The sequence below is a fragment of the Streptopelia decaocto genome (assembly GCF_964273445.1).
Source record: "Streptopelia decaocto genome assembly, chromosome: 2".
Taxonomy (NCBI): domain Eukaryota; kingdom Metazoa; phylum Chordata; class Aves; order Columbiformes; family Columbidae; genus Streptopelia; species Streptopelia decaocto.
In genome coordinates this window covers 36,524,271-36,544,518 of record NC_138655.1, presented here as the reverse complement: position 1 = coordinate 36,544,518, position 20,248 = coordinate 36,524,271, and the positions used below count along the sequence as shown (strand labels likewise).

The 20,248-nt window shown below is 36.8% G+C and overlaps 2 protein-coding genes and 1 long non-coding RNA gene across 11 annotated transcripts in view; 2 read left to right on the top strand and 1 right to left on the bottom strand.

The window, feature by feature from the left end:
• The window catches only part of LOC309436467 (serine/threonine-protein kinase Sgk3), a 59,658-nt gene extending 52,038 nt beyond the window's left edge, over positions 1–7,620 (top strand). For all 6 annotated transcript variants that reach the window (XM_082045667.1, XM_082045668.1, XM_082045670.1 and 3 more), the window contains exons 11-17: positions 589–701; positions 906–942; positions 1,056–1,142; positions 3,178–3,273; positions 4,092–4,247; positions 5,095–5,184; positions 6,202–7,620. In XM_082045667.1, coding sequence (XP_081901793.1) covers positions 589–701; positions 906–942; positions 1,056–1,142; positions 3,178–3,273; positions 4,092–4,247; positions 5,095–5,184; positions 6,202–6,372 — 750 coding nt within the window. In that variant the 3' untranslated portion in view covers positions 6,373–7,620. The remainder of the gene's footprint in view (positions 1–588; positions 702–905; positions 943–1,055; positions 1,143–3,177; positions 3,274–4,091; positions 4,248–5,094; positions 5,185–6,201) is intronic.
• The window catches only part of LOC309436469, a 26,774-nt gene extending 13,676 nt beyond the window's left edge, over positions 1–13,098 (bottom strand). Inside the window, exons 1-3 of one of the 2 annotated variants that reach the window (XR_014183350.1) lie at positions 12,706–13,098; positions 11,020–11,196; positions 10,274–10,764 (exon numbers count right to left, since the gene is read on the bottom strand). This is a non-coding gene — a long non-coding RNA (uncharacterized lncRNA). Of the gene's footprint in view, positions 1–10,273; positions 10,765–11,019; positions 11,197–12,705 lie in introns of those variants that run through there. The other variant, XR_014183349.1, reaches the window with a different exon arrangement.
• Positions 11,051–20,248, top strand: MCMDC2 (minichromosome maintenance domain containing 2; the record flags this gene model as incomplete). 3 transcript variants are annotated; one of them, XM_082045665.1, is made up of 14 exons in its annotated part: positions 11,051–11,213; positions 11,299–11,429; positions 11,526–11,585; positions 11,896–12,091; positions 13,012–13,134; positions 13,320–13,427; positions 14,669–14,797; positions 15,307–15,538; positions 16,174–16,379; positions 16,703–16,869; positions 17,241–17,417; positions 17,966–18,108; positions 18,648–18,757; positions 19,078–20,248. In XM_082045665.1, 14 exons carry the CDS (start codon positions 11,051–11,053, stop codon positions 19,242–19,244), a joined length of 2,112 nt encoding a protein of 703 aa, XP_081901791.1. In that variant the 3' UTR covers positions 19,245–20,248. The 3 variants fall into 3 exon arrangements, 2 of the variants coding, with proteins under 2 accessions (XP_081901791.1, XP_081901792.1); XR_014183347.1 differs by lacking the exon at positions 19,078–20,248 and having other exon boundaries at positions 17,983–18,108; positions 18,648–18,750; XM_082045666.1 differs by lacking the exons at positions 18,648–18,757; positions 19,078–20,248 and having other exon boundaries at positions 17,983–18,127.

Below are 20,248 nucleotides of genomic sequence, written 5' to 3'. Positions count from 1 at the left end.
AAAAACCAGAAGTTGAATGGGTAGTATAGTTTTATCTTTATGTTTATGATTTAATCCTTGGCTACACTTCTGTATCTGCTCAAACTGTTTGAAGCCAGACAGTGGCAGTTGAGAAAATTTGTGCATCAACTTGGAAAATACACGTCTCTCAAGGTGATCTGTCTAGATGATTTCAGAACACAATTATATAAATACTTATATACAAAACTTTGAATACAAGCACATACAGAAGTGGAAGATTACTTGTGTGACACACGAGGTTATATTCTGTTAGGAGGCTATTTTGCATTATTTAGTCTTGCTAACCTGTATTCACAGGTTTGTTAGTTAGTGTTTGAATTACCTATCCATTTCTGAGCTACAAAAGAGAAGAAAGGAAGAAAGTAAAGGAATGACAAAGTCAGGCAGCAAAACCAATTTTATTTTGGTTTACGTCATTGTGATTTTTTTGTTTTGTTGTTTGTTTTTTTTTTTTTCCTAAGTGGACAGCTAAATAAAATTACTTCTTACTGTTAAACTTACATGTTACCAACCTGATTTTTTTTGTGTGCAATGTTCTTATTTATTATACTGTTTGCATATTTACAGCTGTTCTTTCACTTACAAAGAGAGCGTTCCTTTCCTGAGCACAGAGCCAGATTTTATGCTGCTGAAATAGCCAGTGCATTGGGCTACTTACACTCCATAAATATAGTGTACAGGTAAGTTTCTGAAGTGTATTCTTGTCCTTCAGAGGTTAAAAATAGGACAGATTACTGAATACAAACCACTACATTAAATCATCTTATGGGAAATTTTAACATAATATTCAGCTTTCAGCTGAAGAATAGAAGCCCTTGCCTCTGAAACTGTTGCATTAGTGACTGCTGTTTTGAAGTAATGTGATTTTTTTTTTTTAAATACAGGGATTTAAAGCCAGAGAACATTCTCCTAGATTCACTAGTAAGTGTGCGACATTATTCTTGATTTCCTATATTCTCTCAAAAAATTTACACTTATGTGTATCCACATGTTTAGCATGTTCTGTTTTTAAAATACCACTCTCTCTTAAACAGGGTCATGTTGTGTTGACCGACTTCGGACTTTGTAAAGAAGGGATTGCAAGTTCTGATACCACTGCAACTTTTTGTGGGACACCAGAAGTATGTTAACAACTTTCATCGTTTTTGACTAGTGATTAATGACTATTATTAGTATTTGTGTAACTGGAAGATCAAATACTCCATTTTGTACTGTTGGAGATTTGCATTCTTTCAACAAAGCTCTTCCATGAAACCAGACCACAGATAAGCTTCCTGCAGATCTGTTCTTTATTCTTTTTACTAATATGCCGTGTCTCTTTCTTACTACCCACAACTCCCTAACTCATCTCTTCCTCCTATTTTACAACTCTCTTCAAACATTCTGTTCCTCATGTCTCCAGACTGCTAGCTAGACACAGCTAGTGTAACAGCTGCAACAGATCTGCCAATATGAATCTACTTTCCATATCCTGCTACTGATTTTTAGTAAGTTTATAAGGACTTACTATCTGTGACTCTTGAGTAAATTTTGCATATGTGTGAAACCGAACTTGCTGACTGAGTTTATTCAACTCTGTTGTCTCTTTTTACTAAGAAAACTAGGCTGGAAAACTCAGAATCTGGAAGTCTTGAACATATATGAGGGATTCTCTGAAATGCCAGGATTAGTGGCTTTGATAATTCGATTAACATACTTTAAATTACAGAAAAGGCCTTTTAAGGCAGTGAAGGATGAGGGAGTAGTATTAGCTGAAACACTGGAAGTCAAAAAAGGCAGGCGACAACTTATCCTCCTTATGATCGTAGTAGGAGTCCATAAAGCTGAGTAGTAAATGTGAGTGTATAGAACACTGGTAACTCTGGATCTATTTGAGAAAAGCTCTGTGTTTTTTTTCTTGTGTTCAGAGGATTAGTCTTCACACTTACCTTGGACTCACATGAATTGCAACATAAGAGGATGCTAATGCTGTTGCTTCATATGAGTTCTTAAAAATATCAAGACTAAACATAGCAGTTGTGTATTAGCCTTTCTAATCCAAGATTTAGATTCAAGTCTTTCATAATCTTGCTAAAAGTGTAATGCTCTTATCACTGTTTCTAAACACTGAGTTCGAATGACTTGTTGAGTACCAGCTCCTAAAAAGCTCAAAGGAAGTTGTGAAAGGTTAGAAGAAGCTTAAGTAGTTGAGTTCTTTGAGTACTTCAACTATTTTTCATGCTTTTGCAGGGTCATCCATAGACAAAAGAGCTACAGGGCCCTCACACATACAGAAAGTTTGAGAAATACTGATGTAATTAAACTGTGAGTTTCAGTCTGTGCCTTGTCAGATAATGCTATCATCTATTTGTAAATTCAGTTTCAGAATTTGGATACTGGAATGACAGAAGTGAGCATTCTCTTGTTTTGAGAGGTTAGAAACCATGTGCGCTGTAGATGGGGACCGAGATGATGATCCAATATTGACATAGAATAGAATTCACATATTCACAAAGAACAGCATCGTATTATGTAGTGTCTGTCCTTGTGCTGTAGTGTTAGTAAGTTCTGAGATGTGGAGCAGATTTCTTGCAAGGTAGATGGAAACCAGTTAGCATTGTCATTCAGTGTTTGGTATCAGATGTTTACCACAAATCAGTCAAGGGACACCTATTTGACAAGAATCTTGAGCAACTCACAACTCATGCCCTCATCATGATTTACAGTGGAACTTAATATAGGTCCTACAATTTCTCAATAATGATAAGTCTGAAGCAGAATTAAGGTCTTCTTTCGTTTTTCTGTACTGACTGGGAAGCATACAGGCTGAGGATGGCAGAACAGGCATAGCTGGTAGCCAGCTTGCTGAGGGATGTTGTCTCTGCAACAGTGCAGCAACCTGTCTGAAATGCAGAAGTTTCATAATAGAGGTGGCAAAGGAGTTTGGCAAAACAGTAGTGTGTGGGAAGTATTGTTTCAGCTGGGAAAACAGCTGTCCTACTTGGTAAATAACCAGATGGTGATTAATATTTGCCAGGTTTGTCGGAGGCCAAGATAAACGCTTAACAGTCTTAAAATTGCTATGAAGCAACTTTTCTTGAAGGTGTTTACTGTGGTGTGACTAAAAACTAGGTTTTATTCTTGCTAGCCTAATTCTCTAAATTTTTTTTTTTTTAGTATCTTGCACCGGAAGTCATTAAAAAGCAGCCCTATGACAACACAGTAGACTGGTGGTGCCTTGGTGCAGTTCTTTATGAAATGCTTTATGGGCTGGTAGGTACTTAATATGTGGAGGACAGGGGTTGCTTCCCCACCTCCTCCACCTTTATGTGCAAGAGTGTTGTTAAAGATGCTAACTTTTGAAAAATGTTGAGATGCTTCAATTAAGTGGATGAACAATTTGTCTTAACATAACACCTGTTTTTTGGATTTTGCATTGCCTCTTGATGTCTAAAGTTTTGCTTTCCAGTGAATTGCTGGACATCAACTCAGATGTAGACAAGCAGCCATCACTTTGAGGGAATGTGAGAGTGGACTGCATCAACAGTGATAATACCCCCCCAAAAAAAACCCAACTTAGAAATGAAATTTTGCCAAATACTGGAATAAATAGAATTAAAATACTTTTTTTTTACGTAGGTTTCCTAACTTTTCCACTTCCTAATGCAGCATTAAAACAAACAAACAAAAAATGTTGCTCTTCTGCTTCTAGTCATATGTATTCATTCCAGTAACAATCTGTTCCCTTAGTTTTCTTGAGTTTTTTCTCCTTCTGTAAGACCTTAAATAGGGAGACAGATTTGTTTTTCCACTCTCATGTTCTTTTCAGCCAAATTCAATGGGAGCTTTGAAGCTGGATGGCATCTGTGGCTACTTAGGAGTGTGAGAGCATGTTAGGAGGAGGTTAGTAGGGAAGCTGTCAAAGTGTAAAGATCTGTCAATGGTGATGATGGAATTACATGTTAGCAGTGTGTAAGAAGAGGTAGATTTCACTGTAGTTTGTAGTTCTTATAGAATTACTTAGTGTTCAATACACATGAAAAAAAAGTTGCATGTAGCTTCAAATTCATGTATAACTTTTATTTTTTTAGCCACCTTTTTACTGCCGTGATGTTGCTGAGATGTATGAGAATATTCTTCATAAGCCCTTAGTTTTGCGCCCAGGAATCAGTCTTACAGCCTGGTCTATTCTGGAAGAACTTTTGGAGAAAGATCGGCAAAGCAGGCTTGGAGCAAGGGAAGATTTTGTATGTAATATCCTAATTTATCAAGTCCTACTTCATTTAAAGAGACATCAAATTTATGTGCACAGCACAGGTTTAATAGTTGGAGATAGAGACAGACATAACACAGCAATCTGTGTTCCTCCTTTTTATTTCTTGGTTAAAGACACCAGTGTGATTACTTCATGAAAGTTTTTGGGGGTAGGAGAGAGGTGATTGTTGTGGGATATTAATATTTTGAGTTTGGTTGCTGCTGCACCTTCCAGTAAAGGAAACACAATTCCTGGTGTAGTAGTGACTAAGCTGTACTAAAGTAGGTTTCACTATTCATAGTGAAACTGGGAAATAATCAAAAGAAAAAGCTGTTTCCCGGTAATGACATTTTAACTACATGAAAACCAGTCTTCAGATAAAGAAGAACACTAGTACCGTGCAAACAACAGCTCTTGCCCTGAAATCATGGCAAATGTTTATGCAGTGTAACAGCAAAATCTTTGTTTGCAATAAGGTGATGTGAGAAAGTAAAAGCAGCCGCTTCTCAGATAATTATCTACTTTACCAAAACTAACAAAACTTTAAGGCACGAGCAGAGAGACTAACAGAAAACAATCTTGCTCTGTGGTAGACTTCAAGGTGGTTGATTTTAAGGCTTAAAAGGAGAAAATATGATCTTAAAAGGAAACCAGTTTGTAGAGGCAGGCTAACAAATTTTATTTGCTGTTTTTACCAACTACAGCTTTTATTGCAAAGTAAACTGCGAATAAATAAACTGATGAAGGACTTCCTTATGTGCATGCAGTCTGAAGTAGTATTTACTATAATGCATAGGATGGATTTCTGAAATATATAAAATCTTTATTCCTTACTGCAGCTTGAAATTCAAAAGCACCCATTTTTTGAATCTCTCAGCTGGACTGATCTTCTTCAGAAGAAGATTCCACCACCATTTAATCCTAATGTGGTAGGTGCCTGGTGCTGTTTCAGTTCATACCCGCCAAATTCCTGCTGTTGAGGGCTTACCTGTTCGCTAAGAATGTTTGTTTCAGGATGGTGAAGAATGGGAACCTCCCAGTGCTGACTGGCCTTTTGAGCAGTGAAACTTCTGAGCAGTGATGCTGCCTTTTCTTACTTAAAACTCCGTTTGACAAATCACTGTTTCCTCTGCATATTCCTCTCAAAGTACTACCAATTTTTGTGGGGTCAGAAGACCAAAGAAGAAAATACAGATGGCCTCTTTATTTGAAGACTTTCCACATTACTGCTTTCCTGCTTTTTTTGTAGTTTTTAAGCCTTAGTTGCAGCTTTTCTCTGTTCTCCCATCAGTTTAAACTATGTCAACCTGTGACTGCTTGTCCAAAAAGCTTGGGATGTGGTGGGGTGGTAAGGAGGGAGTCCTTCCTGAAGTCACTTCAGAGCATCACCTTTTGTTGAGTCTATGTCTGTTCGGTGAAGAAGCCTCAGCTGTCATGTCTCCCCTTCTGTGACCTAATATTACTGTGCTTTAGTTCTTAGCGTGTTACTGGGAAGGTGATCCATCATAACAGTACCACTGTAAAATTTAACGAAGTATTTATTGATGGACAAGAGAGAAAGATAAGTGGGTGGTGTTTGTTGATGTGGGTTTTGGTGATGTTTTTTTTTGGTGGTTTTGGGGGTGTTTTTTTTGGTGGTTTGGTTTTCTTGCAGCAGGAGGGGTTGTAGTTTCTGCATCTCCCTAGCAGGCATTTAAGAGAGATTTCTTAGATTTGTCAGATCATAAAGGTGTGTAGGCTTTGGCTGGACCTCCAGCCTAAAAGAAACAAGCTTTTAATAACTGTTTTAAGGGATGCTGTAATGTGCTTCTTTAAATTTGCTACACTTAAATAGGAAGGAACAATGTGAAGTAGATAGACTCAAGAGTTAAATTTTACATCTAAAGGACAAGCACAAGTTTAAAACACAGTATTAATATAACAACTGATTGATCTTTGTTTTCTAGGTTGGACCAGATGATATTGGGAATTTTGATGCAGTGTTTACAGAAGAAATGGTCCCATACTCAGTTTGCGTTTCTTCTGATTACAACATTGTTAATGCCAGTGTCCTAGAGGCAGATGATGCATTTGTTGGATTTTCTTATGCACCACCTTGTGAAGATATGTTTTCCTAGGAAGTTAGAAGCCAACAGTGTTTTGGAAGACTTGGGGTAATCTGAAATGTTAGAGTTACGGACACATTCCAAAATAGTGTAAACTAGTGCCTCGTTTTGTATGTAGGTTTGAAACCTATGAACAAACTTTCTCTGCTGTATAGGAGGAATTTGGGCATTTTGGATGGCTTTCTTTGGGGTTTGAACTGTTTGTTCCTGCTGCAGAAAATATTTTTTTAAAACCTTTAAGAAGCATTATCTACATATTTTGTAAGCAAAAACACTGACTGTTCTCCTCAGTCCCTTCAAGTTTACATTCTTACCTATCTAAGATTTGGCTGGCACAAACAGCAGCAAATTTAGTAAAATTTATAAATGCTTTTGTACCTATTTACAGTGACTTTGTGCTTGAATTGTAACTATGCAAATTGTCTTTTGTATATCCTGGTTTAAAAAGGTAAATGTTTTCCCTGTTGTATCAGTTTGAAATGTATGTTAATTTACCTATCAGCACTTAAATGAGGGGTTAATATAAGTTAAGACCAAGATTCCTAAAGGACTTCTACAGAACGAGAAGTTGGTCACGTAAAACTGGATTGTTGCTCTTGCGCTTGCTGAAGCATACGCATTCACTCAACAGGATTATCTGAGGTGTGGGAGATTACTCAAAACTGGAATGGAACAAATTAACTGGATTGATTTGATAACATTACTGATCATGTGTTCTACTTTTCTTTCCTCCGTGAGATAAATAAGTCTATATTTCAGCTACATTTAAAATGTATTTGGTTAAAACACTGCTTTTCCAAAGATATAACATGCAATAATTACTGTTACTTTAAAAGGCTATCTTGCTTTGACCTTTTGGAGGTGGGTGGTGAGGGGATCATGCCAAATATTAGGGATTTTTCTCACAGATTTATACTTTGAAACACTAATGTTCCAAATTGATTGTCTTTCAGTATTCTTAGCTACTTGTCTTTGTGTTCCAGTTTGCACCATTTTTAAATCTGCTCTTGATATTAGGGGGGAGGGAAAAAAAAAAACCTAAGTTTTGCTGATAATTTAAAAAATGTGAAAAGCTGTTGTATTTCTGATAACATACACATGTATGGACAAACTGATAATTCTGAACAATTTCTGTTTAAGGAAATTTTTTTTAAACAATGCAAAAATTGACTGCAGTTACAGTGTATAAAAGCCTATCATGGTAATAGTTTTATTATATATATATATTACTTGTAAATAACAACTTATTTTTGTCTGTTACTTCAAAAATGTTCTGTGTTTTTTGTTCATAAATACATTCAGCTAAATGCCTTGATTTGTGAGAGGTCTGATAAGACACTGAGGAGTAGCCAGAGTTAAATGTTAGATAAATTTCAGTATCTAATATCAAAATCATCTCATCTTTGACAAAATAAGAACTAGCTAAGATATATCACTTACAAACTGGGAATATTGGGGAAAAGTGTATCAAATCATAATTCTTCTGAAATTTATCTTGTGTCAATAGCGAAACATTAGACAAGTGGAAACTAAAACAGGATTCCTTGCTTATCTCAGGAAATACCTTCTATACCACTGTCTCCTGCATAGTGCTTAAGTGGAGCAGAGCAGTTGCTACAAGGGGTGTTGGAAGCAGTGGCTGGGTAAAAGAAGTAAGAATTGCCATTGGCGTGTAAGGGAGGAAGGAACTGTATCGTTTGTGGGAGCAGAGTGGTGCCTTGGTGCTCATTTTCCGTAGTGCTGCTCTGAAATTTTGAGATGTTTGGAAATAGCGGTGCAACAACTACATGCATCTTGTGCTTGCAGTTATAATCATTTGGAAGCAATAGCCTCACTTTTTTTTTTTTTTTACTTTTTTTTAAATTGATGATAAGATAGCAAGTATCCATTCTTATACTGAATTTTTACTGTGTAGGTCTGAAATGTGGGCTACTGTAACTACCTTTTCTTTATGGCAAGGAAACACATACTCAAGCTGCTTTCTGCTTCTCCCAGGAGGAGGTACAATACTGTAGGGAGATGGGGAGGAAGAGGGATACTTGTGAAGTTGTTGCTGTGGGAGCTAGCACCCTTTTTAGTTTTTGTCTTGTATTTCAAAGATATCTATACCTAGCTGCCTGACTGGGTGAAGGGGTTTGGGTTTTGGCCTTTTTTTGCTCAGAAATTTGGTGGTTTTTTGTTTTGGTTTTTTTTCCTAATACAAAAAAATATGGCAATGGTAGTTGAAGTTATTTCTGGGAGAGCGCCTTAATTGCTTATTAAGCTTTTTCTTTCAGCAGGCTCTGCCTTTTTGGTGAAATGTGAATGTGTTAAACATATCACACTTGCAATACTTCTGTTCGCTTTTTTCCTTCTGCTGTAAGTTCACGTTGTGAAATGCCTGGGTCAGATCAGGACTTGTAAAGATAACAGACTCTGTGTGCAACATCAGGCAATGAAGCCTCACAACACTTTCGCATCTAGTGCTCTTATTCTGCATTTCATGATGCTGGTTGTCAAAGTAAGATGACGCTGCTCACCGTGTAGAGTAGCCCCTTCACCTGATGCTAAGCTGAAAAGTGAAATCTGATGCACCAGTTGTGGCAGGAGATTGTGGAAGAACCTACACAGGAAACACCTGTGGTATTCCTTTCCTGTTTTGGTAGATATGTAATGAAAGGAGGTAGAATTTGTCTTTTTGTGACTAATGCAGGGGGGTTTGCCTGACCATGGTGAAAGGGGATTGTTCCTCCCCTTCAGAGGTGCAGCTGAACCCTGTGAGCAGCAGCCTTCTCTCCTGGAGCTGTGGAAGCAAAGGAACGGGGCAGAAGGGCATGGCAGTTGTAAAAATACAAACTGAAATACAACAGAAAGAGAGTTCAGAGGTGCTGTCCTGAGAGGTAAGTTTACAAATGGCTGGCATACTGAAGGCAACAGTTAAATACGCAATATTTATTAATAAAAGGGAGAGAAGGTTTTTATAAATACGTTGTGTTTCAGTACTTGCTACCCTGTCAGTACATGTCCCTTTTCTAGTGACGTGCCTAAGCCTGTGCCCGCAGCAAAGAGAAGGCTTCACGGTGACTGTACGTTCAATGGGGCGGGTGCGCTTATGCAGCGGTGGGGGAGGGGGAGGGGAGAGGAGCCGTTTCGGCACTGGTAGCGGTGTCCGTGAGGGCTGCGGCTGCCGGGCGGAGGGGGAGCTGTGGCGCGTTGCCCGCCCGCGCCGCGCGGGCTAACGGCCGTCCCCGAGCGCGCCAACGGCTGCCGCCTGAGGGGTGCGGGAGCGGTACCGGCAGCCCCGTCCTGCGGCCGTCAGGCCCCTCGCTGCCGCGGGGAGGCTTTGCGCATCGTGCCCTGGCACACACTGGAGTGCAGCTGAGTGCGGTTACCCGGCTGTGGGGGAACGGATGAACGTGGGCACCCCGGCTGTGGGACTGGTGAGACTTTATTCTGTGAAGGTTAGGACGTGACAGTGGTTAGTGCAGAATGACCTAGGCCGTCGCTTAGTCCTTCCTAGTCGTGTCTGGTGTCCTAGCCAGGAGAACACAGGGTCTGGGGAAATACAGTGGATCTGTGTGTGTTTCTTTAATCCCTTCTTGCTGAAGGTTTCAAGGGACGGAGCAGTAGTCATGTAGGAGCAATCCTAAAGAAAATCCTGAGAAAAAAAACCCAAGTCCCTACTACAAATTATTTTTCAACTTGTTCTTAAAATTTGATACTTCAGGCCACTAAACACATCTACCAGCCCAGAGCATGCAATTCTCAGACGACAGGATTTACACTGCTGCCACGCTCAGGTTGCACTGGTATCCAGTTACTCGTCTCTTGGATGAAGGCAGTTCTGTGAACTCCCACAGGACATCCTTCAGATGCTATGAGCTTTGCATCCCCATCAGCCCAATAATTCTGTGTCTTGTCCTTTACCAGGCAGCAAAATCTACTTTTGAAGATTTAAGTGGTGTTTAATTTTGGTCATCTACAGAGAGGACAAAGGACACTTTGTAGAAGAAAATCTCTAAGACAGTAAACCAGATACGTATATACAAAATACCCTATTTCGGCTGTAGTGTGATTCTCCTTCTAAATTCAGCAAGTACTGCTTCACGGTATGAGATTTTACTCGAAAAATACGTGGAGATGTGGGTAGTACACAATGAAAACAGCACTGAAGAGCATGGTCAGCCTCCAAACCAAAACTGTTGTGAAGGTTTTGTCTTTGAGAACTGATTTTTCTGTGTATGTGCTGGAAATAAGTGTTTGCAAGATTGACACCGTAAGTGGGTGCTAAAGGTGGTAACAGCAGAGCAGGGAATCAGATTTTAAAAAGGGAAAAGATGTTGCCCAGTTTCAAACTTCACAGCTATGACAGGCTTCTCAGATGAGGCAGATATTTAAATCTTACTTTCAGTAGGCTTACTATACCTATAAAATACACAGGAGAGGTTAAATTAAATGCAGGCTTTAATTTCATGGGTTAGGGAATTGGGCAGCAAAATAACTAACTGAGAAAAGAAAGGACTAGAGCATCATTCAGGAATTTACTTTGGGAATGTAGTATGCTTCAGCCATTAGAAAGAACTTTCCACTGAATTGTAGTAGTTTAAAAATCCTTAAAGAATCGCAAAGTTTGAAAAAGAGACTATTTATTTTCATTTTTATGGCTTGTTTAATACATACCTTCATTATTATTGTTGCATGGCCAGTTCTAATGTTGTTTCTTCACAGTTTATTCCAACATTTTGATAAAGAATGCGAAGATCTTTCTTGGAGAATGCATCATGAAATACAGAAAATGAGGGAAATTTCCCTTGTTTACCTTGACAGAAGTGGTGGCCTTCAGAAATTCGTGCATGACTGCAAAAAATATAATGGTATTACTCAATACATATTCTGTTAAATTGATACATAATGTTACACAAACCTCTGTTATTTTTATTAAACATACTTTTTCTACAGACTCAAAACAGAGTTATGCTGTTTATCGTTTCATTATTTCAATAAATCCTTCTGATATTACTGAATTAGATGCAGTTCTTGGAAACTACATTCTTCATAATCCTATACAAGCTGCACAGATTTTTCAGTCAGTAAGTATGTATATATAGACAAGAGTAGACAAAAGTACATAATCTATACCTGAACTAGATTTTCCTTTCTAAAATGAAGTTCTTTTTCAATCACAGGTATGTTTCATAGCTATTAAGACATTATCATTAATTGAACAATTGCAGACAGAAGCTCAGGTGAGTCTGCACTGTTCTCCATTTAGATCTTAAATCATTTGAGTATAGTGAAGTGTCAAAAAATAATACTTTTGTATTAACTTTTCAGTTTTCATTTTCCCTTTGGTTGTAGTATTATTTGTAATTAAAAGTAGCTGGAAATGTCACCCAACCATACTGCAAGAATTTTGAGATAATTAATGTGAAATTGAATTACACCTCACGTGCTTCTAACTTTTTTCTAGTAGCTAATTTCTAATCATTGTTTGTAAGTAAAGCAGTTTTAAATAAAGTTTTTTTACAGTGTTAATATAATTGTATCTCTTGTTAGGTTAGTATACTGCTGAAACCAACACATTTGCCACCTTTACCAAGTTATGTCTTCAGTCTTTCTGCATTTCCCTTTAATTACACATCTCAAAGATTTTATATGTCTGAAGGAATAGCGACTGCAATGGGAACAGTAACAAAATATACACAAGGAGCAAGATTTCTTTGTACTGAGGAAACCTGTCCATTTTCTGAAGGTAATAAAAAAAAAATCTCAGTACTATTTCAAAAGTTTTTTAATAAACTTGATAATTTACAGAAATTAAAAACCTAGCATGGAAAAGGCATTTCTATGCAGTCTTATTATGCAGACATTTTTGTAATGAGCACAGGATGATTTTTATTAATGGAAAGTGGGCCCTGCCAGTGGCTCAGCGTAATTAAAGGTTTTGGAAGCATAGCTGTGCCAGCACTCCATTTTCCTAATGCTGAAGGTAGTTCATAAGAGAAAAGATACGTTGCAAATATAATTAAATTTTCTGAAAGAAAAAAGATAAAGTAGTATTTTTTTCCCTTGGAAACTGTGTTTTTCTTTATAGAAAATATCACAGAACAGTATGCTTAAGTGACTGGCAAAAGCATCTAGCATAGAATAGGTTTGCTTTAATGGGGAGATGAATTCTGTGGAACCACTTATTTGAGTAATATTACTGAACTGCTTCTATTGTTGCAGTTTTAGGCCTTAAGTACTTTTAAGGCTGTTTCATTTGCTTCTTCCTGTAAGAGACCATAAAATTACGAAAGAGAAGTGAAATCCCAAAGTTAGCGACTGCAGAATAAATCATAATGATGTCTTTCTGAAGGCACATACCTCTAATAATGAGTATCCGTCTCCCGTGTCATTTGCCCGCCAGGCACCAGCGGCAGCCGCTCGTTCCCGCTCGGAAAGGCCGAGCTGTGCCGCTTGGGGGGGTGCCAAGGGAAATTCTGCCATCCTGTGGTCAACCTGGAATAAATTATTCAGATCGTTTCAGTGGAACCACAGTATACCAACAGGTGCTCATACGAAGAAATGCATGATAAATTTGGAATTTCACTGTCCAGTATTTTAGTCTCTTCATAATGGGAAATTTTAAATGAAAGGCGTTTCCTCCTTGACAATTTTTTTTCTTTTTAGGGTTTAGCTATATAAGAGTGCATCTGCCTGGAGCTACAGAATCTGCCACAGTGAGGAATGATTTTGTGTGTAGCTTGTGTTCTTCGCCACTGCGGGAAGACATGAAATATAGAGTACTTGGTGGTAGGATCTATGTAGTTTTATTTTTAGATCTGTTACTTTCCTACTTGTGTTACATAATAAGTAAACAAGATGGTTAAGTGGAAAAAGCCCCCAAATGTACCAGTCATTTAAAAGAAAAAAAAAAAAAAAAAAAAGCTGTACTGTTTTCAAGAGAACTAACCTTTTATTTGCCTTTACTTTGAAAGATAAACAAGTAGTTGAAATGATTGATGCAAAAGTTCTTAATGCGTTGAAAGGATATTCCGACGACAAATCACATTTTATGATTCAGACATTTACAGTTTTCTTGAGAGGTAAGCTGAATTTTGGAGATTTGTAAAAAAAATGTTTTAGAATTGAACTGTAGTATTCACTTGCATTTTCCTTATAGGTCCATTTATCTGGATAAAGTTAAAGTAATAACTCATATTGCAGTTCTTCAATAAAATTAGGGGTGAAAATACATAAAATTAGATAGATGATTAAACAGTATACACAGGTGATTGAAGAGTACACATGGCAAAACTGTTATGTTCACTTCTGTACCTTCATATAAATAAAATCTCTTGACCAGTTTCACCGTATCACATACTAACTGTAGATGGGGTTTTTTTTCTGCTTTCTACTTCCTCTGTCCATACTGTTTTGTACTAACTGCATGTGTTTTAACACCCTCAGTCTAGCTGTTTTCTGCATTCCATCAGGACTTTTGGCTTCTACTACCACTACTTACCACTGCAATTATTAAATGATTTCTAATGAGAATATCCAACTAGAATCACAACTCACCAACATACTTCCATTAATTCTCGTAAAACAACAACCAAACTCCCAAGCCAACATTATTCCAAAAGTCTATGGAATTATATTGTCCATTTCTGGAAAACTAAATAGCTCCAGGATCGTGAGATACACTTAAAAAACGATGCTGTGCGTGTATTGTTATAAAACACAATCTGTGGGTCAGATATTGTGAGTTTTGCATGCATTGAATTTCTACTGGCTTCAGTGATTGATGAGATTGGACAGGGTCTCAGAGCTGAGACTTGTGTTTGGTTGGACCTAACTCTCATTTTCAAAAAATAAATGTGATTTTTTTTTAAAGATGCGCAGAAATACAAAGGGTCACAAAGCTACTGGATTTCCTTTTTATTGTGGTTTTTCTTGTTTGACATTTTATAGGACAGTAACTAATAGTGGTGTAACCACAAATTTCAGAGTAGGAATGCATACTTGCAAACAACTATTCATTTTCTTGTCAATGCAGAATTAAATGCGTTATCTTTTTTTATCTTTTAATCAGGAATCTGCCTTTCCTCACCTACTGTGTCTTCCTTACCTTTTGCACTAACTAATTAGAATTGTATGCATCATTTTATTCTAGTCCATTACAGTGAACCTGGCACCCAACTGTTGTTTTCTGCAATTAAATATTAACATTCTGAATGGTTCAATTTTAAGTTTTCTGACCATATCTCTAAAACTGTCTTTACACCCTAACACATCTTCAGATTCCTCTCATCACCACCCTCTTTTTTTTTTTCCAAATTTCTAGATGAACTGGTCAATAAAATGAAGATAGGAAACCACTACAAGATTATAGGAATTCCAGCTTGTGTGCAAAATGGCTTACAAGCTACAGCATGTATAGAAGTCAATAGTGTACAGCTCTGTAAACCAAATGGTAAAAGAGTTCCATTAAAAATTGACTTTAAAAGTTGGGAAACCTTATAGAACAAAATCATGAGAAGTGGTACAGTTTTCTGTGACCTAGAGGTCCAGATTACAAAACCACTTCCCTTGCAGTCTGAAATGTATGCTTACTGTTCTTCGAGAATATCACCTTTTGCCCCATTTCCATGCATTGAAAAGCTACACCATTCTTTCCTTCAGTTCTTCAACTCCTGTTTCCAACATTTCCTGTCCTTTGGAAGGTACTTTGAAATGATACATTAAATGAATGTGATATTTCAGTTTGTTACTCCTTTCTTATTCCATCAGTTTTAGCAGGACATGCTGCTACCTTTTTAGTAAAATTAATAGTGTCAGATGTTTACATTCTGAATTTGTGCTCAACACATAAACATTTGTTCTTTGTAAGTTTTGTATCAAGGCTCGAATGATGACTTATTCTAATGTATCTGCATAGCTTTCATGTGAAGTGTTTGTTAACCTGTACTTTGTTATATTTAGGTCCTTCTTTTGTCGGTGACAATTTTAAGTATCTGCTCTCACTGACATCAAGCTCATGCTGGAAGTTTACAGCCATCCTTGCCAATATCTTTGCTTCTCAAATTGTCCCACCAGGCACTTGCAATACTCTCAAACTCACAATACTGCTGAGCCTAGTACAGACATGTGAAAAAGAAAATGCAGATTATCTGGATCTGTTGATTGTGACAAGCGACACGCTAGTAATTGATAGGTAAAGATTCCTTATTATTCACGTAAATTGGAATTAAAAACATGAGTATTTTTAAAGATAATAGGATTGGCCTTACATGAAAGGTTAAAGAGACTGTATTTTAAAAGAATTTGCAGGGCTCCAACTTAGTAAAAATACCCAAATACACTTATTTATTTTATGCGATAAATCTAGGTCACAACTTCACTAATAATAAAACCCGTTAACACCCTCATAATGTTCTCAATAAGCACTGTTTAGCAGAACTCAAACAAAACATTCTTCTAAAACCAAAACTGAAGACTGTCCCAGAAGCTGGTGATGATATAATAAAAGCAAATGGCTCTACTTTTCAAATCTTGAGCTTTTTCATCACCACTTCCCACCTATTAATAATGGCATTTTTTGTTTGATTTTGTTTTGACAAAACAAAATTTTTTGTTTTGACAAAATTTTTGTTTTGACAATGGTTTTGACAAAACAAAACAAAACACTCCAATTTTGTTTTGACACTGGTTTTATGTTAAGGTTTGTTGTTGTTGTTTCTAAGTGAGTATTAATATATATAAATACCATTATACAGTATTAAGTGTAGTATTGTTTTGAAAAACTGAATAATTTAACAATTTATGACTGAAAATTATTTAATCCCCTAGGCTTCTGAATTACAGCTTATGTCTTCTGCCTCGTGGCATCCGACACCCACCTTCTAGTGACATTTTTCCTTCTGTGTCCAAAGATAAGCACGGAACTGGAAGTGCCAGTATCCAAGCTTGCAGTGCTGTCCTGGCTAAGGGTGGTGTCTGTTACTTAGGAGACTTATCTTCATACAAAAAGGATAAACTTGAACTTCTACAGTCTGGTAATCTCACACATGCTAACAAATGAGGGGACAGAACAAAACCAACATACAAATTAATGGCTACGTTTGTTCCCCAGCTCATGGCCCTCAAATGCTGTGAAAATCTATAACACTATTTTTAATGTGTCTGTGTAAGAAAAGGACAAAAAAGCCAAGGTCCTATAAGCTTACATATACTACACAGGCTCCACTGCAGAGATCCATTGATGTTGACAATTCTATTAAATACATGATAGTGACTGGTTTCAGATCGTTTGTATGGGACTAGAAATTATAGTTAAACTACACCAATTACAGAATTGACATATTTTGTCCTATCCTAGTGCTGGAAAGCAGAATGACAACAGTATTCATTCCTGGAAAGAAGTATGGAGAACAGGCTGACCAACAAGTCACTATTTCAGTTCAAACCAACTTTTGGTCTTTTGTAGATGTGGATTCTTCCTCAAAGAAACATATACAAAAGGAAAACTTTTTAATTGGACAGATGGTAAAGCACATGCCTTGTTATGACAGTAACGGTACTATAGCAGTCATTTGTGTTTATAGTTATTTCAACATACAAAATAATGAAAACAATCAATTTTGTTAGTATTTCCCAAAAAGTCACAACTTAAGTGACTTTAAATCAGATATCTTCTAAAATGAGCTAGCTTTCCCAGAAGTAGGTATCATTTATTATTCAGAATAGCTTTTGACAACTACTATTGAAACAAAATTTTATTGCATTTATTATAGGTAATTTGTCTTTCAGGACTCAGTATATATGGATATTGAACATTTCAGATTGAAAAAATTGCAATGTTCCTACAAGTCAAAAAGTTGAAATAATTATTTTCTTTCTCTGGATCTTTTCTTTAGGATGTGAGTTTGATTCCACCTAATCTTCTAGATGTTTTTGGGCTTCTGATATACAATGAATTTCCTTCATGTCGACTGTCTTCTCCTCTTGTGCATCATATCTTGAAAAAAGCTATCAGTCCTGAAGCCAAGCTGTACAAAGTCTCACAGCAGTTCCAAATGCAGGATTTTGAGGAGGTAACAGATAATGCCCAAGCATTTAGAAGTGCATTATACTTGGGAATTTCATACTATTGCTGGAATCAGAAGGTTCTCTTCACACATTCACATTGCTTATTTTAAAATCTGTTAATACTCACTTCCTATCCATTCCCCCCCACCATACTCCCACTAGTGCTAATAGGATCATCGATACATTAGCTTCAGTTCTTTAAAAGAGCCAACATAATAAATTCAGTTCAATATTGTTTCTGAAAAGCATAGGTTAACATTCATGTGAGAACAGGTCTCCAATACCTACTTTTGACCAGTTTATAATCAGTAGTAAAAGTTAATATTCCATTCTAAACAGTCAATATCGCTAGTATAATCAATGGGTGATTCTGTTTAGTATCTGAGATCTATCCTTACGCATACCTGAATAGTGACAGCTGTCTCTTTAAAAACTACTGGTAGAATTTATTGTCCAAACTCTTATTACTGTGGTACTGGTATATTAAAATGTGTGAAAAATGTAAATTCTTTTTTTTCCAGTTAAGTATTTAAAATGTATACCCTCTCTCCAGTTTATTTTGTTTGCTAGGAATCTTCACGTTGAACTGAGCTCAGAAGCAGAAAACCTCATTCAGGGCTACTATCTTGCAAGTCGCAGAGTGAGAAGAGATTCTCTTAATAGACCAACATTATCAGCATCTGCGCTAAGAATTCTGTATGTCCTACTTTTTAAAGTAAACACATCTATGTTGCAAATAGAAATTCTCCTAACCTGCTCAAGAGCTTGATAAATAAAAATTTAGACAAGACACTTAAGTTTTGAAAAGCTCAAGCATAATCTTATTTATTATTTATGAATACTATTTAATTTATATATTGATGTTAAAAAAAAAAAAAGTAAAGAACTTTGCCAGGCAAACCCCAGTGATTTAAGAAACAATTATCACTGCTGAAGCTATCTAGAAAAACAGAAAAGAGACTTAAATTATCACAGCTTTGTGTTGTGCAAGTAAAAAAAAAAATCTTTAGATAATGTGCCAAGTTCCACAACTTTCATAGCGCAAGAAAGTCACACAATAATACATACTTTGTTAGTGACAAGTACAACTGCACAGTTATTTGTGGGACGTTTACACAGCTTAAGTATAGAAACAAACACTCAAGTGTTAACTTTCAATTTACAAAAGGGCAATACATATTGCATTCATGTGTGCACTGTTTTTTATTTCTGATATGCTTGTATTCATCTTTTAGGATTTCACTGTCTAAGGCTCACACTAAACTAAGTTTGAGAAACAAAGTACTTGAGGAAGATGCATTGATTGCCATCTTGTTACTTGAATCATCTCTTACCCTAAAACATGGTAAATAACGTAACTCAGTCTTTAGTCTTGGTAACAGTGTTGATACTTTGTCTATTTGACAGAAGGTTTTATCAATTGTTTGAAATAATTGTCATTTCACATCAAAGTCCAGAATTTCCACTGTGGAAGACAGTGGAAGAGAAGGCAGAGAGCCTCAGTGATGTACATGGTTAAGCCGCAGGCCCACACTGCGGCTCCGTCCTTTATGCTGGCTTTTAATCTGTGTCACAGATGCTTTTCCTTCAAAGTCCTGGCAAGATTATAAAGTCTTTTGGCAAAAATCTTGATTGGTTTTTTGGTTTTTTTTGGTCTTTGCTTAGGCAAGTCTGCATTATGCATTGCACCAAATCCTGTATTTCCATTTGACCTCAGTGATGAAAACTCCTTGCAACAGAGAGATAGTTACCTCATGCAGTGTCACCAGCAGCTGCTGAAGTTTATTGCTGCCTATGGCCCAGGAATTCACATTAACCCTAATGAAGAGTAAAAACTCCACTCAGTAAGTGATGCCTGAAGCTTCTACTTTAGCTTTTTGAGAGACTGCAATTAGAAATACACAACTAATAAGGGTTTTATTATTTTTATAAGACAGTTCAGTACTATTTTGCTAAGGAATAAAGCATAGCTGACAGGATTCAATTACAAGTTTTGTGACAGTGCTGTTTGAAGTCAGGAGTGATGTCTTCATCCAAGGAGGCTTTCGGAATAAAGCCACAACCTGAACTTATCTTCCTGGTTACCACTGTTCATCCACAGTTCAGTTACAGGAGTAAAGCAAGGTTTTTAATTTCTAGTGTTTCATTTCAACTACATGAACTCTCTGCAGTTTTTCTTCTTGTTCTTTTAAAATGTGTCACCCAATGAGGGATAAATAGTTTTAAGTACATTAAAACTTTCCAGTGTAAGTCAACTTTCTTAAATTATGACTCATGTTCTATAAATTTTAGAAGGTATAAAAGTACCACCATACTGTTTAATGTTCTCAGTTTTACATCACAGCAACATAATATTAGACCAGGTTTCTGGTGTGGCCCTGCAATCCGGAGAGAAAAAAACCAAAACAAAACACTACAACATACCAAAAGAACCACATACCACAACCAACAAAAAACCCACATAGTTCTTCCACATTACACTTTACATAGGCTACAAGGGATAGTAGAACCCTGCAGTAAAGTGAAAAAAGAAAAAAAAGATTACTTGGTAGGTAGACAGCTCAATAAGTTTGACTCTACCTCACTGCAAAAACAAGTGTAAAGAGTGGTGTGTAGAAGATGAGGTGTCTGAGACGCATCATGCTTCTCCAACTATGGACTTCCCTGTATTTTATCCTCCTAGTAAGAATATGGCAGCAGACATAACACTGAGCAAGTTTTATATCTAAGAGATCTACATTAAAAAAAAGGCAGCATAAAAATTATACAGGCTTCCTGTCAAATCTGGACAAGCTGAATATAGGAGGCTTGGTTTGCCTCCTACCCAAGATGTCAT